This window comes from Zootoca vivipara, chromosome 14, assembly GCF_965207765.1.
Source record: "Zootoca vivipara chromosome 14, rZooViv2.hap1.1, whole genome shotgun sequence".
NCBI lineage: Eukaryota > Metazoa > Chordata > Lepidosauria > Squamata > Lacertidae > Zootoca > Zootoca vivipara.
The window spans coordinates 29,272,604-29,297,053 of record NC_142597.1 but is presented as its reverse complement, the minus strand read 5'-3'; the positions used below and the strand labels follow the sequence as shown (position 1 = coordinate 29,297,053).

The following is a 24,450-nucleotide window of genomic DNA, read 5'->3' as shown; positions in this document are numbered from 1 at the left end:
TTCATTCATTCCTGGCATCCAGTGAGCATCAGTAGAGAAGAGGTTAGCTCTCCCAGTCTTCAATCCCAGAGCAACCCAGGATACTGCCTTATATTGAATGAGGCCATTGACCCATCTAGCTGAGCACTGTTCACACAGATAGTGGTTCTCTCTCAGTCCTACCTGGAGATGCCATTGGGTATTGAACCTGGGGTCTTGTGGATGTATTATCACAGAAGCATATAGAATCACAGAATTGTACAGTTGGAAGGGACCCCAAGGGTCTAGACTCTAGTCCAACTACCAGCGATGCAGGAATCACAGCTCAAGAATCCCTGAGAGAGACCAGCCAACCTCTGCTTGAAAACATTCAAGGAAGGAGAGGTCACCACCTTTGGAGGGAGTTTGTTCCGCTGTTGAACAGCTCTTACTTCCAGAAAGTTCTTTCTAAGGTTTAGTTCAGGCATCCCCAAACTTCGGCCCTGCAGATGTTTTGGACTACAATTCCCATCATCCCTGACCACTGGTCCTGTTAGCTAGGGATCATGGGAGTTGTAGGCCAAAACATCTGAAGGGCCACAGTTTGGGGATGCCTGGTTTAGTTGGAATCTCCTTTCTCCTTTCTTGTCATTTCAGTCCATTGGTTAGGGCCTCTGGAGCAGCAGAAAACAAGCTTGCTCCATCTTCCATGTGGCAGCCCTTCAGATATTTGGTGATGGTTCTCATCTCACCTCTCAGTCTTCTCTTCTCCAGGCTATACATACCCAGCTGCCTCAACCAATCCTCATAAGGCTTGGTCTCCAGACCCTTGATCATCTTGGTTGCTCTCCTCTGCACACATTCCAGCTTGTCAATATTCTTCTTAAATTGCGGTGCTCAGAACTGGACACAGGTCTCCAGGTCTGACCAAGGCAGAATTGAGGGTATTATTAATTCCCTTGACCTGGACACTAGACTTCTGTTGATGAAGCCTAGAATAGCATTAGCTTTTTTTTTAGCTGCTGCATCACAATGTTGACTCATGTTAAGACTCCTAGATCCTTCACACAAAGTCTATCCAGTCAAATTCTGGCTTAAAAATAAAAGCATATTCAGAAGAATAGGCAGGGTGAAGGAATGCTACTTTTGATAGAAAAAGTGATAGATATCAGGATGAAATTTAGTTACTTATCAAGGTTTAATGGTATACAGTATGTCAGAATTTTCCAGGCAATGCTATCTGCCATTCACCTCTTGAAAATGTAGTGACTACTGATAAATATAACCAGGGCACATCCTAAAAGAACCAGTGGTGATGCAGAATTTTTCTGGAGCAGACCAGCCTCCATTCAGGTGATCCTGGGCAGCCAGAAAGCCACACGTGAAAGGGGAATCTGTCACCCACAATGCATCCTCAGAATCTGGTCATCATAGAGCAGGCTTCCTCAAACTCGGCCCTCCAGATGTTTCGAGACTACAATTCCCATCATCCCTGACCAGTGGTCCTGCTAGCTAGGGATCATGGGAGTTGTAGGCCAAAAACATCTGGAGGGCTGAGGTTGAGGAAGCCTGTTATAGAGCATCAGTCTCCTGCGTTCTCTAAGCTGCAAAACTGCACCCAATCTAAACTCCCTTGACTGGAAGACCCTGGTCATCTTTAAGGTCCCACTGGCAGAAATCTTGCACTGATGTCAGTGAAAGATTTTTAATAGTACTGGATTTTGGAAGAGCGAGGAATTCCTCAGCCAACAGACAGCCATTGCTGAGATGCCTTTGCATGGGGGAGAGGGAGCATCCGCCAGCAGCAAACGGGTACTGGTAACAGCAGCAGCCTCTTTCAGAAACGAAATCCTAAGCGAATGTGTTAGAATACACCTTTTCATCTCAACATCTTGGCTTCCAGAGACGAATGTGGTAAATGTGTGGGGTGGAAGGTCTGACCCTGGGTCAGAGTGCATCAGTTGCTGGCCATGTTGACAGTTTAATCTGCCTTTTCTCTCCAGTGATGACCTATGACCCCAACACATTTTACGGTCCCCTCCCCTCCCCACTGCTCTCTCTCTCCCCATCATCATCATCTAAGCCAAAGAGGCAGAAATTTATTTAGCCTGAGGACCACATTACCTCTTGGGTGACCTACTAGGAGCCACACAGTGGTGGACATGGTCAGATGCAAAATCTGGCAGAGCAACAGACATGATTCTTACCCCTCCAATATAATAGTCTCCATGCAAAAGTCAAGGTTTCCTGCATGTACAAGCCCATGTCTCCATCCAGACAAGCAAAGAGGCATTGCCACAGTTCAAGGACAATTCCAAGCAAGCTCTCAAGGAGGGCATGGGAAAGGGTGGGCAGGCATGGAGTGACCTGGAGTGAAGGGGAAGTAAGGAAAGGAGCTTGGCTTGAGGAGAGTTCTGGTGGGGCACTGTTGCTCCCCAGGTCTGAGTACCCTCATTCTTATCTAAGCCATTATCTTGGCCAAGCACTCGTTGCATTACGTAAGTACAGAAGAAGCCAGCTGTCTAGCTTGTCCATTAGTAGGGACTGGTAGGGCATTCGCTACTGTGACCGACACGTCGAAAATATACCATGAGCCACAAGAGCTTGGCTAGGTAGCCTGCTTTGCTGCATGAATTCAACAGCATGGTGTAGTAGTTAGAGCACTGGAAAGACCAGGGTACTCAGCCATGATGCTTACTGGGTGACCTTGGGGAGGGGGGCAATCGCTGCCTCTCAGCCTCATCTACCTCACAGGGTTGTTGTGGTGATTAATTGAGGAGGGGGAGAGCCATGTACACCACCTTGGAATATCAAACAAACAAACATAGGGTCTGGTGACTTCTGTTTCAGTGTATCTGAAGAAGTGTGCATGCACACGAAAGCTCATACCTATGACAAACTTAGTTGGTCTCTAAGGTGCTACTGGAAGGATTTTTTTATTTTGTTTTGACTATGTCAGACCAACACGGCTACCTACCTGAAACAAACAAACAAACAGAATAAATCTCATAAGCTTGCTTAACATCATGCCAGACTTGGTGGAAATATTGCTCTTATTCCAAAATAGTTTGGGATTGCCCAGAAATGTGCGTGTGCGTGTTGAGGGAATGAGATGACTCTCAGACCTTAAAGGGCTATGGTGCCAAAACAGCGCAGATAACAGGATTTCTTTCCATAAACCCTTAATGGGATTATCTTTGTCCGGACACATCAGTACCTAGGCCAGTGGTTTTCAACCAGTGTGTCGTGGCACCCTGGGATGCCTTGAATGATGGTCATGGGTGCTGTGGGCCTCTGTCCCTCCTTCCTTTCCTCCCCCCCTCTGATTCCCCCTTACATCTCTGTCGCCCAAAGGCTCCTGTGGCTGTTTGTTGCAGCAGCCCTGGCTACAAGCTCCGCAGGCGAATGGTGCCTCTGGGGCTGGCCAGGGGGTGCTGCTTGCCAGGAACTTGCCAGTCCAAGGCTGCTCTGAGCCAGGCTGCATGTCTAATAATAATAATAATAATAATAATAATAATAATAATAATAATAATAATTTATTTCTACCCCGCCCACCTGGGGTTGAAGTAGGCAAAACTGAAATGTTTTGCTTTTAAAGAGCCGTGATAGCTTTGTTCGGCTTGCTTGGGGGATCTGCCCCAAATTTATTGGGAAATGATGAGAATTGGGAGACAGCATCCTCCCCCATAGGGTTCCTCTCTGCCAAGCTGAGATACTTTACCCTGATACAGTTATGGGAACAAATTCCACAGCCAACTGTTCAGCAGAAGCACAGGAGAGGGGAGGAAAGAGCATCGTTTATATAGGGCTACTTTTTCCCAAACTTCCTAAGTGCTTTAGAGAGTGTCTCCCCTGGAGACCCAAACTAGAAACTAAGCAGATCATCACTCTCATTTATAAACATCTGAAACATTAATGAAGTGAGAGGCAGGGAAACTGGAGAGGGGAAGACGGACTTCCTCCCGTGAAGGACTGGGCTATCAGAAACTGCTCTCTATGCCTCTGTAGACAAGGGCGGCTGTCAGATGTTCTACCTCCAAATAGGGGCGGAAGGTGCTGTCTTCTATTTGCCCATAATATATACTTTTCTCTAGATATTTTTTTGGTTGGAGAACTGCATCGCAAACTTCAGAGAGATTTTGAAAAATATCAACGTTTCGGTTCACGCATTGGTTTGAGAAATGCAAGTTAGGCGGTTTCCAAAAGAAACTCTTTCTGTCTCAGCTCCTTCGCTCAAGAACCTCAAAGCATCTACTGCAGAATTATTTACATGCTGCGGAGGATTCTGGGTGTGCCTTCAGTTAGCGTAGAGCACCGGGCAGGTCTTTGTGGCCCTCACCTGAACTACTGCAGAACCCAAGCATAATTTCTCTAGCTCTTCCTTCCCTGTGTCCCTGGTTTGTTTCCACTTTGAGAAGGGGAAATGGAAGATTGACTAGCGCCTGCCAGTCTTTTCTAGTCCCTCCCTGTTTAAGCGCCTTGCATTTCTGGCTAACTGACCTGCAGTCTGCTCCTCTCATTGACAATTTAAGAGTCTATTTAAGAGTGTCCTGGTGCCCACTGGGATGGGTAGGGCGGAAGGCAGGGAGGCCAACAGGAGGCGGAGCCAAAGCCAAAGAGGCGGAGTCAACTCAGCCTCATTGTGTCCCCATCCCCCACTCCCTTCTGAGCTCCACAAGAGCAAAACCGATGGGCAGTGGCACCCCCAGACTGGTTGGTTGTAAGGTTGTATGTTATTCCTGCACTACTTGAAGACTCTTTGGATTACTTCCAACTCTACAATTCGATGATCATGCTATGAGTTTGTGGATGCCACACTGCCCTTAATTCCTTGGTCCCATAGGTATTAGAATTTAATTAAGTCTTGGGGTGTTAAAATTGGGTGCCAGACCCACGTGTATTAAGTTGTGTGCTGGATACTTCTAATCCCCTGGAATCAGCGTGTGTTAAATGTTGATTAAGCTAGTGTAAGCTTCCTGTGTTGAGGTGATAGCTCGGGTATCATAGAATCATAGAAATGTACAGTCGGAAGGGACCCGATGGCCATCTAGTCCAGCTCCTTGAAATGCAGAAATCCTGCCCACAACTGTCTTTGGGTGGACTTGAAGTAATGGGCCATTAAGAGAACAAAACATCCAAGCAATTCAGTTTGGGGCCTCTCCTTCAAGAGGGAAAGCCAGAGCTTAGAGTAGGATACAGAGCAGCAGGCACAGCACCATATTTGATGCCTGAATCCAGGGCTGCAGCTATGAGAAAAGCAAGACCCTTTTGGGGTGATGATGCTTTGAGCCCCTCCATTGTATGCTCAGGTTGTATATGTGCGTAAACAAACCCTTTATCATAAAGACACCAGAGTCTCCGCTGTGCCTCGTTTACAAAAGGAAGCATGGACCCTGAGTAAGTGCACCTGGAACCCCTGGGATCTTGCACGACTCTGAGATTGGGGAGGCGTGCAGCAATGCTAAGAAGAAGGGAGGCATTGGGAAGGCTGAGCTTGGTGGGGCAGTGTGTGCCATTTGTCTTAATGGGATGGCCTCTACAGATCTGTGGTCCAAGTACACTTCAAAGATAAGGAGTAACAAGAAAGGGGAGCAATGGGGGCCTTGAAACTGCCCATTCACAGCACACAGGCACCAGACTGAGCACCTGGGCCCAGTCCCATTTGCCACCCTGGGGAGAGGAAGGGCATTCCTACTGCCATTATACTCGTCCTTCCTAGATTTGCATCTATACATGAAACTTGGCAACATCTTCCTTTCTGGTGCTGCATTTGGCAAAGCATGAGCATTCACTCTGCCCCCCCCGCCCCCGCCCCCGCCTCCTGCCGCCCAAGGATGGTCCCAGAAACAAATAAAGCCTCTTCTGTGGCTCCCCGATGGCAGAGCAGCCAAGACGTGTCCCATTCACTTTCCAATAAAGAAACGCTCTTTACGAAAGGTAGAGGCACAATCCCACTCTCTCAGCTCGGCCGCTGGAGAGGGGTGCCCTCCACGCTCGTCTGGCACAGCTGCCTGCTTTGGGAAAATCTTTAATTCACTGAGAAATGCACCACAATTGCGCCAGGCAGCAAAAGCTTTCTAAAGCACACAAGAAAGAAGTTGTCCTGTAACGGCGAAAGGCAACGAGCTTCCCTGTTCGGTTGCACTGGAAATGTTTGCACGTGTTTTGGTGGATGATGTGTTGAGCTTGGCCCGGAGAGCATCTCGTCTTTCAGAAATTCATTCGGAGATGACGACCCAGGACTCAGCTACATTGGCAAAGAAAAAGCGCTTTACAGTGCTACCTTGGTTGTTGAACAGCTTAAATGCCGCAAACCCGGAAGTAAGTGTTCTGGTTTGCGAATGTTTTTTGGAAGCCAAACGTCCAACGTGGCTTCCATGGCTTCTGACTGAGTGCAGGAAGCTTATGCAGCCAATTGGAAGCCGCGCCTTGGTTTTCGAACAGTTCAGGGAGTCAAACGGATTCCTGGAATGGGATTAAGTTTGACAACCAAGGTACCACTGTACAGTCATACCTCGACATCCGAAGGCTTTGAATTCTGAAGATTTAGACTTCTGAAGTAAAAGCCTCTGGAAGTCCTCCTGGCGCGTGCGGTCGGCGCATGCGCAGAAGCGCGAAATCGCGCTTCGCGCATGTGCATAGCAGCGTTTTGACAACCGAAAACCTCGACTTACGAAGACGACCGCGGAACGGATCGTCTTCATAAGTCGAGGTACCACTGTATATGTGTTGTTTATGCATTCTAACACTGTGACACGAGATGGCGCTGTGGAGTTCCGTTTTTGCCAACCCGATTTCTCATACAATGTTTACAACATGTTTAACTGAAACGCTTCTTTGATGTGTCTAGATCGAGAACATCTGGACAGCACCAGAAAGGTGAAGGTTGATGGATGCTAACAAGACACATAATTGTGGGCTTGCGTATATGGAAGTGGGGCCTTCAAAGGTCTTTAGCTGAGTTGACTCTTTGCTGTTTTCCACCATTACACATCCAACCCACATTCTTTACTGGCCACTCATTTCCAAGTCTGTTAAGACTGGACATTTTTGCTGCTTTCCTTCATAGCAAGGTGCCTCTTTTGTTAGGAGGGATGTCAGAAAATTCCAGCAGATACAGGAGTAGAAATTGCAGGGGTTTACTTACTCATCCCGCATCTGGAATGGAAATCCACCCAATGAATACGAGTGGTACTCACTGCCTTTGTTTTCAGTCCACAAATGGAATGTACATTATGATTCCTCTCCCCATTCACATTGTGTTTCCTTTACATGGAAATGAATGGGGTGGAATAGCATAATCACCACATAGATAACTACTTAATTAATTGTGCAAAATTCCGCTACTGCAGACACTGAGATGAATGGCATCGCTTTTGGCCAGAAGCTAAACTGCAGCAGAACGACAACAGCACTGCAGGTAGCAATGAAAGGCTGGACCAGAAATCGACGCCTTCTTACATCCCTCCTTGCCAGGCAGGCAAACAGGTAGGAGACAAAGGTGGGGACTGGTGTGGTGGCCGGGGTGCCACCAAAGCAGCCAACACAGTTCCCACGTGGAAGAGGCACTGGGAGGTAATCTCTCTCTCTCTCTCCCGGATTAAAGGTTTTTCCTGTGTGAGCCCCGTTAAAACAAATGGGGTGTGTGCAACAGCTTTAATGCATGCTGTCCATGCACAAGCCACTGTGGGTGACAGTTCGGAAGCCCTGGGTTCAGATCCTTGCCACTGCAACAGCAGCCTTATGCAAGCCATTATCACTCAACCTCTGCAATGTGTGGATAATAATACTGGCCTTCCTTATAGGCCATAAAGACTTATTGACATAACGTATGGGAAGCATTCAAAATGCTGCAGCAGTGATCAGCTTCAATAACACCCCTCAGCTGTGTCGCCTTCAAGAGCACTTGCAGGCCAAGCTTAAACTGTTGGTTTTAACCTTTAAAATATTAAATGGTTTAGGCTCAAACTACTTGCCTAGACCTGCCTGCTTGCATACCGCAATCTCAATTGGAAGCCCTCTGGGTGTACCTGATCCCTAGAGCAGTGAGGTGGATGGCCATTCAAGGCAGGGTCTTTGCTGGGATGGCCCCACAGTTCTGGGACTCCCTTCCACTAGATGTATGTAGGCAACTACACTTCTGAGGGTTTGGAAAGCTTTAAGGACCTGCTTTAAAGACCCTCGTTTACGTGCATTCAATATGTGTGCAACCATGTATATGTGCATTGGAAGTGATTTGGAAATGTTATAAAGACTTTACTGAAATGTCACTAAATGTAGATTTGCCATATTTCAAAAACTGAAAATCCGGACACAAAAGTTGTTGATCTTTCTTTGGCAAAGTTGTTGAACTTTTTAGTTTTATCCAAATTTGTTGAGCTTGGGTTGCCATACATCCAGATTTTCCTGGAAATGTCAGCAATTGCCACCCAGACAATGTTTCTAGCAGACATATTGCAACCCTACGAAATGGGTGGGATGGAGTGGAGCAAGGTGTTTGCAGGATTTTCCAATGGGTTTCAATTATATGTGATTGCACCAACAGACACAGTGCCTTGGAACATAACCACCACGTAAATGGGGGGCTGCCTGTACAGTATATAATTGCTGGAAGTTGCTTTGGACAAGCTTTGCCGGGAAAAGTGGCATAGAAATATTTTAAAATATAATAAAAAGCGCTGCTAAGCATTAGGATCAGTGGTGCTCTGATCTCGCGCTTGGGGTCTTAAGCTGTCTCCTCTTAGTACCATAGCGAGCCTAGTTTCACAGGCACAAATAATTCACATAGTTCAGATAAGTTCCAGATAAAAGGGCTGATCTGCTATCTGAGTCAAAAAGCAACTTCAAACTGTTCCCAAATTGCCCACTGATGCACTTCGGCTCACCATGCAATCCTCATTTAAGTTTCAAAATCTTTCGGTCAGCAGAGCTGATCTGAGCCGCAGTCTTGAGACATCTAAGGAGGTCTGCAATACTGCTGCTGATCTCTTTAAGCGCCACAAGCAGAGGTCCACCACTGAAAGAGCAGCCTCTTTCTAGAGACCTTCTCTGGCTACCTTGGTCAAAGAAGAGAACGTAAGAACAGCCTGCTGGATCAGGACCAAGGGCCCCCATCTGGTCCAGCCTCCTCTCTCCACAATGGCCAACCAGATGTTGCAAAGGTTGAGAAGCCCGCAAGCAGGACCTCAATGCAACAACCGCCCTCCCCACCAGTGGTTAGAGACTTTTGGACTGGGACCCAGGAGAGACCAGAGCTCAAATCTCCGTTTGGTCATGAAGCTGGCCAGGTGACCTTGGGGGCCAATCATTGCTGCTCAACCTAACCTACCTCGCAGGGTTGTTGTGAGGATTAAATATGGATGGGGAGAACCATGTACAACACTTGGAGCTCTTTGGTGGGAAAGGTGCAGCAAATTAATGGGTAATAAATTAGCCACTGATTCAGCGTTCCCTAGGGATACAGGCAAGGACTGTAAGGTGGCAGTTTCTCTCCCCACGCCCACCCCTCCCCAAAATCTCTGCAATCCCAGCAGAAAACCAGCAGCTGCTAAAGCATCTCCCATCGCCACACCTTTCTGCCTGTCACGAAGACCCTCAAAGTGCAGAGCCCCCATCCATAAAAAGTGGCATTGGGATGAGTGTGGGGTGGGAGTCAGAGGATGCATGTAGACAAAGAACCAAAGAACTTCCTCCGCTGCATCGCAGTCTTGTCGTGGCTCAGCACTGTTGGCAAGCGCAGGGTTAAGCACAGAGGAGGAGGAGGAGGAAGGCGGCTGTGAAGGCCACATTTCTGGTTTATTTCAAGAAGGGAAGTGTGTGGCTGCCCGATTAGGCCGATGGCTTCCTCTTTTCCCATAACCTCCAGACCCCCGTGGCCCCAGTGTTTACTTTTTGAAATGAAAAAATCTGCTGCTGTTTTTCTTTCTCCTTTCTTGTCCTCCCCCCCCCCACCGCCTATTTTTGCATTTGTGTATGTGGCACATGATTGAGGGGGTGTCTTCGCATGCCAGGGGGGCAGGAGTGGGTGTGGTGATGAGACTGGCTGAATAGGACAGACACCTCTCCTCCTCCTGCCCCCCCCAGTCTTGCTCCCTCCCCCTCCGCCCCAAAGGCCTTTTCCAGCTGCAGCCTCTGAGTTCTGACATCTCCAGCACCAGGTTAAGAGAGAGATATATATTAATGGGAGAGTTTCGTCTCCTGCTCCAGCAGCTATAAACACAACGAACATCTGGCAAGAAAAGGCTTCCCTTCTGCCAAGCAGCACAGGGGGGTGGGTGGGTGGGTGGAGAGAAAGCCCAAGCTATTTTCAGGGTCTCAGACCCACCCCCCTCTGTTCCCACCCGCTCCCCTCCTTTTTCTTCTTCTTGGCTGGGATTGGCACACAGCACTGCCCCCCTCCCAGCCATTCCCATTCATAGATAAACCCCAGAGAGGAAGTCACTTCAGCTTACAAAGCGATTGTTGGGAAAGAAAAATAAAGATGGGATAAGGCAGGGGGTGGAGGAACTTTTCCCTCCTGCAGCAGCTCCCACCTCCAGCCAAAGTTGAGTTTTCCTGGGTTGCCTGTGGGGTGTGCTGCTGAGCATTGGGCTGAGGGCAACTGCAACTGGCTCCCCCCCACCCCATGCCCCAGTCGGCGGCAGCTGTGTTCAATCAAGGGGTCTGTGTGCGATTCCTGCATTGCAGGGGTTGGGCTAGATGACCCTCAAGATCCCTTCCAACACTACAATTCTACGATTCTATGATGCATGTCGCTGCTTAGGTTACATCTTGTGAGCAGCAGGCAAACCTCATGGAAGGCAGCAGGCCTCAAATCAAGGCACAGCAAAAGATGCAGGTCCCAGTTGTCTGCACCCAACTGCCTCTAGACCTGGAGGCATGTTTGTGTGTGTGTGCAAAGCAACACCAAGACTGCATCCAGGCAGCAGAAGTGGGGCAAGACACAACACTGGCGAGCTTTCACACAGAAGCAGAGTCCTGAATAGGGAATGGGCGAATCTGCCACAGAATCCTAGAAGTGTAGAGTTGGAAGGGACCCCCGAGGGCCATCTAGTCCAACCCTCTGCAACACAGAAATCACAGCTCAAAAATCACTGACAGGTGGCCATTCAATGCCCCCCCCCCCGCAAATGATGGAGAGTCCACCACCTTCTGAGGTAGTGTGTTCCACTATCTAATGGCTCTGACTATTTCCATTTCCCTCATTTTTCCAACCACTAAGCTCATCTCTCCACGTTCCCACATCAGTTTGCAAATTCAAAAGAAAGCAAAACGCCCACCTCAGTGTTTTTAGTGCGACTCTCTCCTCACGTACGCATATCTGCAAAGCCCTTTCCCCAAACATGGTGCATTTGTGCGCATTTTTGTACATGTAACTCGGTGGGAGAACTGCATTGCAAAATTCAGAGAAATGCAAATTTCCATGGCTGGCGCTGTGCTTTGCTTCATTTATTATTGCTTTGGAAAGGGCAAATTAGACCAGTTTGCCCATCAATGTGAAATGGACCTGAATAGTGGCTGAATCGTAAAGGCCTGTATTGACGCACCAAAGCACAAAGAACCCCTTCCTTCGCTCTGAATAAATAAACAGGCCAACTTGTGGCCTTCCAGATATTGTTGGACTCTTACTCCCATCAGCCCCAGCCAGCAGGGCCAGTGGTCAGAGATGTTGGGAATTGTGGTTCCTCAATATCAGGAGGATCCCTAAAGGTTTGATAGCGGAATGAACCACCATGGAAGTTGATGGGCTTTCCTTCACTGTGGGTTTTTCAGCAGAGGTTGGACGGCCGCCTTGTTGAAGTTCTTGAGCTGTGATTCCTGCATTGGGGGGGGTTGGACTAGATGACCCTCGGGGACCCCTCCCAACTCTACAATTCTAGGATTCTATGAATCTGGCCTCTTTTCTTTCCCTCTTCTCTCATGTTTCTTATCTTCCTCTGTTGTCCTGCTACATCACCCTGCCAACTGTGTCTCCCCATCTACCGCAACTTTGTGGAAATATAACAGGGTGTGTGTGTGTGTGTGTGGATCGGGCTGGGGGGGAAGAGGGCATCCAGTGTGCCCGCAGACCCCTTGCCAGCACCCCCCTCCGTCCCTACCCAAATCTCTTGGGGTCTCCCTCCCAGCCCGTCTCAAGCAGATGTGCCTTCTTTGAGAAAAGGAGCCCATTCATCTCCTCCTCCTCCTCCTCGTCCGGAGAGGCAGTGTGGGGGAGGCGGCAGTCAAGAGGACGTCAGTGAATTGGGGGGGGGGAGTGTGAGTGGGATGTCAGAAGGGGCTGAGAAAGGAGGGGGGAGGCTGCAGTTAAAAATAGGATAAAAGAATGCCAAAAAAAATGCAGCGCCTTCTCTTTTAAGCGTGGCTCTGAAAATGCGCTGCAGCTGGAGAAGCCATCGGCTGCTTAGCCCTGTCTTGGCCTTCACACACACAACAGCACAACACATACACAAACATTCCCCTCCCAGAAAGGGTCTGGAATTGGGCCCAGAAGCTGCACACAAAGAGAACTTTCCTCCAGGGAACTCCACGAGGGAGGAAGAAGCATGAATGGGGGGGGGGTTAAAGACCAATTCCAGGGGAAAAAAGAGCGGGGTGGGGTGGGGGGTGGGAGAGAGAAAAAAAGGGTCTTCTTGCCCCTCAAGTCAAGCCACCCACCGCTGAAAGCATCTCTCTCTCTCTCTCTCTCTCTCTCTCTCTCTCTCTCTCTGAAAGTGGTTTTATTGAATTGTATCTACACAGCTCAAATAACAAAACAGAACTTCACGAGGCATGCACAGAAAACCTAAACAGAACCAAACCCAGGTTGGCATAGGATGTTACATTCACAAGGAGAAATGACAAAGCTGGCTTTCCAGATATTTGCGATGAGATATAGACAGGTAAGAGGAAAGTGATTAGCTAGGATTCCTGCATTGCAGGGGCTTGGATTAGAGGACCCTCAAGAGTCCCGACTCTACAATGTTATGATTTTATGAAAGTACTGCTGTACGATCAAATACAGTGGTGCCTCGCAAGATGAATTTAATTCGCTATGTGAGTCAATTCGTTTTGCGAAAAATTCGTCTAGCGAATCCCATAGGAATGCATTGAAATTTTGGGGGGGTTTTTTTCTGCCCATAGGAACGCATTAATTGAATTTCAATGCATTCCTATGGGAAACCGCGATGCGCTAGATGAATTTTTCACAAAACAAATTCGTCTAGCGAGGCAACCTCCGCTCAAAAAATCTCTTCGTTAAGCGAAAAATTCGTCTTACAGGGCATTCGTCTAGCGAGGCACCACTGTAGGTGCGGCCACACAACTTGCACAATATACAGAAACAAAAACCTATGACTGAAACCATCAAAGGCACAAGGAGTACCAAGAATAGAAAGACGTCCAGAAAGACGTCCAACCCATTGGATTTTACGTATCCAATATTTCTTGAGAGGCTTGTGGAAGAGAGCATCTCTGAAATGCGGTCCATGCCCCTCTGAGCTAGTCAACCTTCCTCTAGCTCTCAATGGGAAAAGAGGTTTGGCTCTGAGGGGAAGCAAGCAGATGTCAATGACTTCTACATTCCCTGCCAGATGATATTCTTGGTGTCTCTCTCTCTCTCTCTGTGTGCTTAAAAAGGATTAGACCATTTCATGGAGCACAGGTCTATTGAGGGCAAGCATCTGTGATAATCCAGGGGCGGCATGCCTCTGAAAACCACACAATGAGAGGATTTCAAGCAGAGGTTGGGTGGCCATCTGCCATGGGTGTTTTAGCTGATGTTCCAGCATTGCAGGGGGTTGGACTAGATGACCCTCAGGGTTCCTTCCAATTCTATGCTTCTATGTAATGACAGGGGAGGACTGCTCATTCTTCTCTGTGCTCATCCCAGGGTGTCTCCATACTGCAATCCCTTGTGTGACTTTTAAGGTGGAGGTGAAACTTTAGCGAGGCAATAAACTCTACCATTCTATGGGACGCGGGTGGCGCTGTGGTCTAAACCACAGAGCCTAGGGCTTGCCGATCAGAAGGTCGGCAGTTCGAATCCCCGCAACAGGGTGAGCTCCCATTGCTCGGTCCCTGCTCTTGCCCACCTAGCAGTTCAAAAGCACGTCAAAAGTGCAAGTAGATAAATAGGTACCGCTCTGGCGGGAAGGTAAACGGCATTTCCGTGTGCTGCTCTGGTTTCGCCAGATGCGGCTTAGTCATGCTGGCCACATGACCTGGAAGCTGTTTGCAGACAAATGCCGGCTCCCTTGGCCTATAGAGCGAGATGAGCGCGCAACCCCAGAGTTCTCCGTGACTGGACCTTACGGTCAAGGGTCCCTTTACCTATTCTATGATGCTATCGCCCAAGCAAATGATCCGTCCGGTTACAACAAAGGTAGGGAATCTGGGGGCCAAATGTGGCCCTTGGTATTCTCCCCAGACCACACACCCCTCACCATCCCAATTTTAGGCCCTCCTGGAGGGCTTTCGCCTGGGTCCTGGAGGAGCTCTTTTGATGCCTCTTGCGAATGTGAGTGTGTGTGCAAGAAGCAGCCTGCAAGCTCAAAGGCAAAACTGGTAACCCTTGCTCCACCCACTCTTGCCTTTGGCCCCGCCCACCATGGCCACAGAAAGGAAAGCAGCCCTCCAGCTGAAAGGAACAAACACCCCACTCTCGCCTGCAGCGTAGATGCTCTGCCAGGTGCAATCTGTGGTTGGAAACAGGAAGTGGCGCTCACCGCGCTGCAGCAAAGGCGGCAGAAGCAACATCGAGGCAGGCAAACCTTTTGCTGGGCCGGCAATGCAAAAGCTTGGCATCAGACAATCCAGGGTGCAAGGTGAGGGGTGCCCAGGGGTCCATGCAGGGCACCCACAAGGGCCAGAGGTTGCCCACATTTGATCTAGGCCCTTCCCAGCCCGCTCTGTCAAATGTCCCTTCTGCGTGCAGGGTGCTTGTTCCTCAACTGAACGACTGCCCTTTCTCTGTCTGCTACCCGCCCCATCCAAAGTTTGCTTTGCAGGTACAGTACCATAGCTGCCAAGTCTCCTGCTGAAAAATGTGGGATCAGCAGCGGCGTGGCACCGGAAGTCGCTTCTATGCATGCGTAGAAGCGACTTCCGGTGCCGCGCTACCCATGTATGGGCACCGGAAATCGGCCGGCGCCAGCACCGGAAGTCGCTTCTACACATGTCCGGACATGCGTAGAAGCAACTTCCGGTGCTGCTCTGTCCGGACATGCGTAGAAGCGACTTCCGGTGCCGCACTATCCATGTTTGGGCGCTGGAAATCGGGCGGCGCCAGGACCCAAAATGGAGCCTCCCTGGCAGGTAGGAAATCCAGGGGATTTACGGGATTTTCCCAATCCGGGCTGCCAGCGGAAAACGGTTTAAAATACAGGGGTTTTTCCCATGAAAAACGGGTGACTTGGCAGCTATGTACAGTACTGAAGCTCATTTCAGTATGGTTGCATCCAGACACGTCAGTATTTTCGGCACAATGAAAGCACTGTTATACCACACTAACAGTTGCAGCCTCCCCCACAGAACCTTGGGAACTACAGCTTGCTAGGGGCGCTGAGAGTTGTTAGGAGGCCTCATCACCCTTCACAAACTACAGTTCCCAGAATTCCTTGGGGAAATCAACAGCTGCTGAAGTGGCTTTGAATGCAGATGGTTCCAACTCTTACATAGCAAAGTCAGATCTATTGGTATTGACTTGAACTCTTGTACAATTCAAGTGAGCAATATACGGTATTTATTGTAATATTCAATTCAGATTAAGGGACATTGAAAAACAAAGCATTGAGTCAGCTGTAAATAATATTTGCTCCCCCAAGTTTTATGGTTTAAATCCAACAGATAACAGGGCCACTTATATTTCAAAATTAGTAATTCCAGTCCAACGCAGGGCCTTTATATTAGCCTGGCTGAATGTTTCCCCCCTCAGCTTTTGTCAAGGGCAGATATTTAAACATCTTCAGAAATTATAGACATTGCAGATGTTTTTTGAATGTGCCGGACACAGTAGAACATATTCTTTTCTACTGTCCATTGTACAACCAGCTATGCAAATGCATGCTATCCCCTTTTCTGGGTAGTCTAACATCGCAGCACAATGAAAATATCAGATGCTGTCTGTCTGACATTAACCCGGAAGTAACTGCAAGGGTGGCTGAGTTTTTAATCAATTGTATTTCTCAGAGTAGTGAATGGCACTACTGTATTTGGTGGGAAGAAACTCCAATGAAAATCTTAGTTATTACATATTTTTACATGGCTGTTTATCTGTATATATTTTAAAATTTTATATATGGATGTTTTATGATGGCCTAGGGACGTGGGTGGCGCTGTGGTCTAAACCACTGAGCCTAGGGCTTGCTGATCCAAAGGTCAGTGGTTTCAATTCCCACGACAGAGTGAGCTCCTGTTGTTCAGTCCCAGCTCCTGCCAACCTAGCAGTTCAAAAGCACGTCAAAGTGCAAGTAGAAAATAGGTACTGCTCTGGCGGGAAGGTAAACGGAGTTTCCATGTGCTGCTCTGGTTCGCCAAAAGCGGCTTAGTCATGCTGGCCACATGACCTGGAAGCTGTACGCCGGCTCCCTCGGCCAATAAAGCGAGATGAGCACCGCAACCCCAGAGTCGTCCGCGACTGGACCTAATGGTCCGGGGTCCCTTTACCTTTACCTATATTTGTAATGCCGAATAAAGGTTTGGGGAAGCAAGCTTTGAATGCCACGGTGTGGATGTGAATGAAGTGGAATAAAATGCTCTGCTGCCCCAACGCAACAACAACAAAAAGAAAACAACATTTTGCAGCTAGGAAAGGTGAAGGGGAAATGTCCTGAACAGTGTAGGATGAAGGAATGATGGGCAGGAAGACCCAGAAACCTCCCTCAAGCAAAGTGGGACGGCAAGGTCATTGACATATAACTTCCCCACAGACAAATCAGAAGGGAGGAGCAATAAACAGAAGAGCTGTAAGTCTCAGAAGACATTTGACAACAACTCCCCAACGTACAACCTCCTGACAACTTCAAAGTGGGGCTCACCCCCACCAAAAATGCAGCTGAGCAGGACTATGTGGAAAGAAGAACCTATTTTTGGTAAGTTGTGGCTTTCGGCCTCAGGTTGCAAAAACGTGAGGTGTGTTGTCAGATGCTGATCGCTTTGCAACATGCCCTCCCTGCCTTGTTGCCTCCAGGGCACACGAGTATCGAAAGGAAGCCTTTTTTTATTGCTTCAGGCCTCATGCAGAGAGGCAAAATGCTCCTAAGCACTGCATATACAAAACCGTCAAGCTGAGAACCTGAGACTAGGGTTGCCATATTTCAAGAAGTAAAAATCTTGATACCCCCAAAATGGTTGAGGTTTTTTTGGGGGAACCTCCCCCCAAATTTGCTTTTGGAGCTGTTTTTTTGCTGCTTTTACCATCGCATTGCCATACACCCGTGTATTCCCTGACATTTTGCCAATTCACCCAAATCCTCCCCCATGCCATTTTTTTACACCCGAAAACCAGGACGATATGGCAAGCCTACCTGAGGCCTACCTTTCTGCAAAACGAACTCAGAGGGGGTCAGACTGCAGAATCACCCCAGAGTCGAGTCTGAGGAGCAGAAAGAGCAGACAAGCATGTGGTTGTCTCTGAAATCTGAATGCATTTAGCAATCTGAAATCCAGGGACAAATGTAATGCACGTTCAGAAGAGCTTTTGGGGAAATGAGAACTACCCAAGCCAACCTCTCCCTACACCACCACCAGCAGCAGCTGCAGCAACAACATCAGCACCATCAGCATATAAATTTATATACCCCCCTTCATCTGAAGATCTCAGGGCAGTTCATAAGACTCTTCAGTGGCTCCAGCTTTTGTCGTGGACCCACTCATTTTTTTGTTTCATCCAGGTGACTGCTGACAGGTGGCCCTTGGAAGGCTCCATACAAGGTAATGTGGCCCTTGAGCTGACAAAGGTTCCCCACCCCTGCTGTACACAGTACTGACTGGCTAGTGACCATAATGTTACTAAGAAACCTCTCTACCTCCATATTCATTGCAGCAGCTTTCCTCTTGAAGTAAAATTTCAATAATACAGTGAATTGGCCGATCAATGTGTGAATGTTTATGCAGCACTTTAAAACATTTTTAAAAATTGGGAAGTCTGCCTAAAAGTGGGGCGGGAGTGGGTGGGCAGGAGGAAGCCAGGCTCACATAAAACTTGGGAGTTTACAGTGGGCTCATGTGACATCTGCCTTCCATTTATTTATTTCATGCAGGTTTCTAGTCCTTATGATGAAGGAAAGGACATGTCCGCACAAAAACCTGGAAGCCAGAGGAGGACTTGTGTCAGATAATGATAACAACAACAACAACAATATATTTGTACCCTGCCCATCTGGCTGAGTCTCCCCAGCCACTCTGGGCGGCTCCCAATTGAGTATTAAAACAATACAGCATTAAATATTAAAAACTTCCCTAAACAGGGCTGCCTTCAGATGTCTTTTAAAAATAGGATAGCTGCTTATTTCCTTGACATCTGATGGAAGGGCATTCCACAGGGCGGGTGCCACTACCAAGTGGGTTTATAATCCCCAGGCCTATGAAAATTAGAAAAAAATTAGCAAACAAGGAAAAATAATGTGGAAATACATTTGATTTGCATAGTTGATTCGGGATATGGGTTCCTTTGGTAGTGCCTTGTTCCACCAGATGCATGTAGCAACCTGGCAGCCTCAGCTGTTCTTAATTTTGCCTCTCCTGAAAGGATCAAAGCATTTGGTGATGGACTGCCCTGCCACTATCAGTTGTGGCTCCAAAGGCTTCCGGAATGGGACTCTTCCTCCAAGTTTTGCAACCGTGGCTCATCCCCTGCTCCCCTTATGCCATTTGTACCAAAGATTCTCTCCCAGCATCAGCAGCAAAAGAAATGATAGCTCCCTAGAAACATCTTTGGAACTCTAGGAGAGTGATAACATTCTTGCATCAAAACCATCTCTCTTTCAAAAGTCCGGAAGCCTGGGATTTATGGCCCAACGACAGTCGAAGTCATGCTTTCCTCCTTCCATAGCACCGTATAATCTTATCTCATCTATCTAAAAAAAAATCTATGGAAGATTTTCCTTTCTGGGAGTTGTGCTGCCTGCTTCTCTGAGCAAAGAAGCAGCCTCTTCCCCAAGAGAGGGTCTCATCTAACAGAAGAACTGGCACTCAGCAGCTCTTTCCAATCATAGCTGTCAACTTTTGGATTTGAAAATAAGGGATCAGCAGCAGCCTCACCTGTCCTGGGGACAGTCTATTACTGTATATCTAACAATCCAGGATAGTAGTGGGAAAGGGCACTGGAATAAGGGAATTTCCAGCAAAAAAAAGGAGGGTTGACAGCTATGTTTCCAATACTTTGAATGACTATTACTTTATTGAATGGCACTGATGGTTCCGAAGGAATTTGTTGCTATTGTCTGCTTTATGTATACGCTACTATGCTTTTGATGTCATAGACATTGCAATGCTTGTGTTTTTAATGGCACTGTTTTTAATTTACAGAGAGCTGCTTTGAGCTCGACGTCTGTTGTTGGAAAAGGGGAACACAAATAGAGAATCAAGCATGTGAATAATCTTGCTTTGGGCACCAAAGGCCAAAATTCTTCTGAGGAAGGTAAAACTACTCCCCACACCAAATATGTTCAATTTTTGTTCCAGGATGGCATTTTTTAAATTAAAAAAACCATTGAAACTAGACTCTGTGAGGAGCAGTAGGTGCTTCCAGGTGGGCCCTAAACTGTGCAGTCAGCCATCTTGTTCATTCAGGAAGGTTCCCCCCCCCCCGAGTGATTTTTGTCCTGCATTGCACTTATCTTGGGCTGCTTTATTCCCCACCACAGGAAATCCGAATAGGGAGCAAAAGGGCCCTTCCATGCTCTCTGGACGGAGATATGGCAGGATACAGGGATATAAAGCCATAAGGCCAGCTGGATCAGGCCAATGGCCCTTCTAGTCCAGCATCCTGTTCTCACAGTGGCCAACCAGATCCCCGTGGGGGGAAAGTGACAAGTGGGGTGCCGCAGGGTTCTGTCCTGGGTCCGTTGTTGTTCAACATCTTTATAGATGACTTGAATGGAGGTCCTGAGGGGGTGCTCATCAAATCTTCAGATGACACCAAACTGGGAGGGGGTAGCTAATACAAGGACACCCTGCAGCAAGGCGAAAGCATGTAAGGAGGGGGTGGGGCCAGAGCAGTGAGGGGTGGGGCCTGGAAGAGGAGGTGTGGCCTTGGAGAGGCATGACCTGAAGAGACTGCTGAGGGCTAGGAACAGGTGCCCTGAGATCCCCTACTCCTGGTCCAGAGAAATCTTTGTCCTGCTTCATGATAAGGCTGAAGAAGAAAACAGTTGTGCCCAGCAATATAACAATAACAATTTATTATTTATACCCCACCCATCTGGCTGGGTTTCCCCAGCCACTCCAGGTAGCTCCCAACAGAATATTAAAAGCACTATATGTTTTGATATAACTAGCATCCTCTTAAACCTTTAATACTGAAGTTGAAGAAGATGATGTAAACAATCTCTGTACTTCACTCAGTCACAGTCATGGTCCCCCCCCCCTTTGATTGGTTTGTACATCCCATTGAGTTTCTGAAGTTGCATTTTCAAAAAGAAAGGAACAAATATTTAAGAACAAACGGACCCCCAACAAGAAAAGTTGCAACCTGCAAAAGCTTTGCAGCATGAAAAGGGCGTGTGGATGGATGCAGAGGAAGTGGTGGCGGCACAGTGATGACGAGGGGAGGCTTTTGACAGTCAACAACAGTCGTTGCACAGAGGAAGCCGTGGAAGAAACCCCTGCACTTGTTACAACATTTTACCTTAAAAAACAGAAGGGCCTTGGAAGAAGAGCATCTGCTGGGTCATAAGAACATAAGATAAGCAATCTGGATCAGGCCAAAGGGGAGCCCACTTAGTCCAGCATCCTGTTCTCGCAGTGGCTAACCAGATGCCCCAATAGGAAACGCACAGTCAGGATTTGAACACAAGAGCCCTCTCCCCTCCTGTGGTTTCCAGAAGCTGGAATTCAGAAGCATCACCACTGCCTCTGACCTTAGAGGCAGAGCACAGCCATCCTGGCTAGTAGCCATCAACAGGGGCGGAGGAAGATAGGGGCGGTGCACCCCGAGCGACGCGATCCCAGGGGCACCATCGCCACGGCCCGCCCCACCCCCAAAACGCGTGCCCCACCCCAAAATGTGTGCCACGTCACTGTGCACACCCCGCCTCGCCCCCAAAACGCGTGCCACGTCACTGCGCTCAGCGCGCCCCGCCCCAAAACGCGCACCTCGCCACTGCGCACGGCATGCTCCGCCCCTAAAACGTGCGCCACGTCACTGCCCCACCCCCAAAACGTGCACCACGTCACTGCGCACGCCGCGCCCAACCCCCAGAACACACATCACGTCACTGGGGGCAGCGCGCCTGCTCTCCATCCCCGGTGGCAGAGCATGAAGCTCTGCCGCTGGCCATCAATAGCCCTCTCCTCCTCCATGAGTTCACCTTTCCCCATATGTACCCACTTGACCGCATTGGCGGAACCGGAACTATTATAGTACATGTGCCACATAACACCTGCAAGATTTCGTTAGTGGCACAACCTGCACCTTGGAACTCCCTGCCTCTTGAAACCAGGCAGGAACCTTCGCTATACCCTTTTCGGCACCTGCCGAAAAACACGCTCTTGTTTCGCCAAGCCTGCCCCGGTGCTTAGAAAGTTGGTGTGTGTGTTTCATCTGGTTCAATCTATAAACTTTTTGAAAGTCTTATCAATTTCCCCCTATTGATTATTTTTACTGTTTCACCTTTTTTTGGTAAACCATTCTTTTTTAAAAAACAAACAAACAAGCAATGTGTCAATTACATGAAATGAATAAATGAATATTCCCATTTTGCAGACAGTTAGGGTAGATAACTGAGGCTGAACGAGAGAGACCACGTGACGGGGTCAAGAACCGAAGCCGGGCTTCCAGAATCAACATTCCCTCTACACAGTGTGACATAATGGCAGGGGGAAAAACAGATCCTGCGGTGGGGAAATAGGAAAATGCCTTTGCCAGAACCAAGAGGAGACCTACCTGTGCTCTGATATTCAAGCCCCGTGGGCACTTCCTGGATGGCCGCTTCGTCCCAGACTGGGTAGAATGCCCTCTGCTGGTAACAGGTGGACTGGAACCCACAGGTTGCCCATGGGTCTTCATAAGGGTTGACATCTCCCTGCCTCTGTGGGAAAGAGAAGCACACCTGGCTGAGCAAAGGTTTCCAGAGGAATGACACCAAAGGCAGTCATCACAAAGTGGGCAAGCTGGAAAGTGTGCAGAGGACCACGATGATCAAGGGTCCAAGTTTTATGAGGACCGGTTGAGGAAATTGGGGGTGTTTAGCCTGGAAAAGTGGAGTCCAAGAGGAGATAAGAGAGCCATCTTTTCAAATATCTGAAGGGCTGCCACATGGAGCATGGAGCAAGCTTGTTTTCTGCTGCTCCAGAAGGTAGGATCCGAACCAAGGGACTCAAATTGCAGGAAAAGAGATCCTGACTAGACATTAGGAAGAACTTTCTGGCAGTCGGGGTTGTTTGACAGTGGAACGGACTCCCTCAAAAGGTGGTGGACTCACCTTCCTAGGAGGTTTTTAAGCAGAGGTTGGGTGGCTATCTGTCATGGATGCTTTAGCTGTGATTGGGGTTGGACTAGATGACCGTTGGGTACCTTCCACTCAGTGCATCAAACTGCAGAACAGGGATGGGGAACCCCAGGACTGAATAGGGCACATGTGGTCCTCCAGCCTTTGTGATTCTCCCTTAGCTATCCCTTCCCCAGGCCAATCCTGCCCCAGGTCCCCCTTGAGTGCTCTTGTCCGGCTGGACTGGGCCCCTGAACTGGAAAGATACTCCATCTGGAGATGGGGAGAAGCGGTGGTGCACAAACCTCCTATCTGGACTGTACAATGGGAAAACCCACTACTGAATGTGGCTCCCAGGAGGTTCCACACCAAGAAAGGACAACACACACCCATCAGCTCTTTGCGGTGTTTGTGTGATGCTCCCTCTTTCCCACACAAGTCAAGAGAGACAGAAAGGACTGAACATGCTGTGCATCATTAGATTCTGAAAAGAAAACAGTTTCAACATAAATGTTGGTGATGCTGCCACAGGGCCTTTTCAGTGGTGGCTCCCTGATTGCAGAATCACCTCCCCACTGAGGTGCGCCTGTCTCCATCCTTATTAGCTTTCAGGATTAATTTGAATATGTCCCTGTTTACATTTGGTGGCTGAGGAAAGACCGTTCCCGGTAACCTTGAGATCACTGGACGGAAGAATATTTTTAATCGGAATTGCTTTTAGAATGTTTTAAAACTGAAACTGTATGTAGATGTTTTTAACGAATTTTTTTTATAGAATGCTTTCCCGTGCTTTTGTTTTGAAATTGTGTGTGTGTTTGCCGTCCGGGGCTCCTTTGGGAGGAAGGGAGGAATATAAATTCAATGCATAAAAACAGTCGAACGTTGTTCTATGAGCAGATAAAAACATATACTCAGTAATAACAAGGTCAAGTCTCATGGGTCAGAGAACGCCTGGGCAAAAAGAGATGTCTTTAGAAGGCATTAGAAACATGCTCTGACTCCAGTGGTATGATTGGGGCAGGACTTTAGGGCAGATGTCCAGGGGCCCACGCAGCAGAATGAGCTGGAGGAGCCCCCAAAGTACAGTGGGGAGAGGTCCGGCTTTCTACAGGTTGAAGAAAGGGAAGTGATACACATGGGGTTTTATTCAATGTTAGTCCTACACAGAATAAACCCTGCAAAATCAATGGACACAACTCCATTGTCACCATTGTCCTTCCTTGGAGGTTTTAAAGCAGAGGTTGGATGGCCCTTTGTCAGGGATGCTTTAGCTGAGATTCTTGCCTTCCAGGGGATTGGACTAGCTGTCACTTGGGGGTCCCTTGCAATGCTATGATTTTATAAAGAAGGGATTTTTTGGGGGGGGTGTGTGCCTGCAGATGTCCAGATGTTGCAGAACTCCCAGTATAACCAATGGGTGGTGCAGTCCAGCAACATCTGGAGTGTCACATATTCCACACCCCTGACTTGAAAAGATGGGGCCATGTAAGAACTATTATAGCCTTATCAAACTATTGGTCCATCTAGCTCACTACTGTCTACACTGACCGGCAGCATCGCTCCCGGATTTTCAGCAAGGGAGACATTACCAGGGATCGAACCTGCACTCTTCTGCATGCAAAGCTATGGCCTTTCCCCTAAATCCAGCATCTGGAACTGCCCCATTGCGCGCATCTCTGTTTGGGCATCTCTGCCTTCCAATACTCTGGAAGCGACCCAATGTTAATGCTCTGGCCCGACTCTTGCAGCCTGTTTCAAAGCGGAGGGCGGCTTTCTGCAGCCCTTGCTGCCCCACCCATATCCTTCCACCAGCACAGCGGCGGCACTGTCACACGTCCCTGTCCCCCAGGGAGCTGGGGGAGGCTCA

General features: G+C 48.4%; 1 protein-coding gene across 2 annotated transcripts in view; it reads right to left on the bottom strand.

The window, feature by feature from the left end:
• Nucleotides 1–24,450, bottom strand: part of ETS1 (ETS proto-oncogene 1, transcription factor) — a 112,738-nt gene that overhangs the window by 73,431 nt on the left and 14,857 nt on the right. For both annotated transcript variants that reach the window (XM_035138940.3, XM_060268403.2), the window contains exon 3: nucleotides 22,040–22,184. In XM_035138940.3, the coding sequence (XP_034994831.1) occupies nucleotides 22,040–22,184 (145 nt within the window). The remainder of the gene's footprint in view (nucleotides 1–22,039; nucleotides 22,185–24,450) is intronic.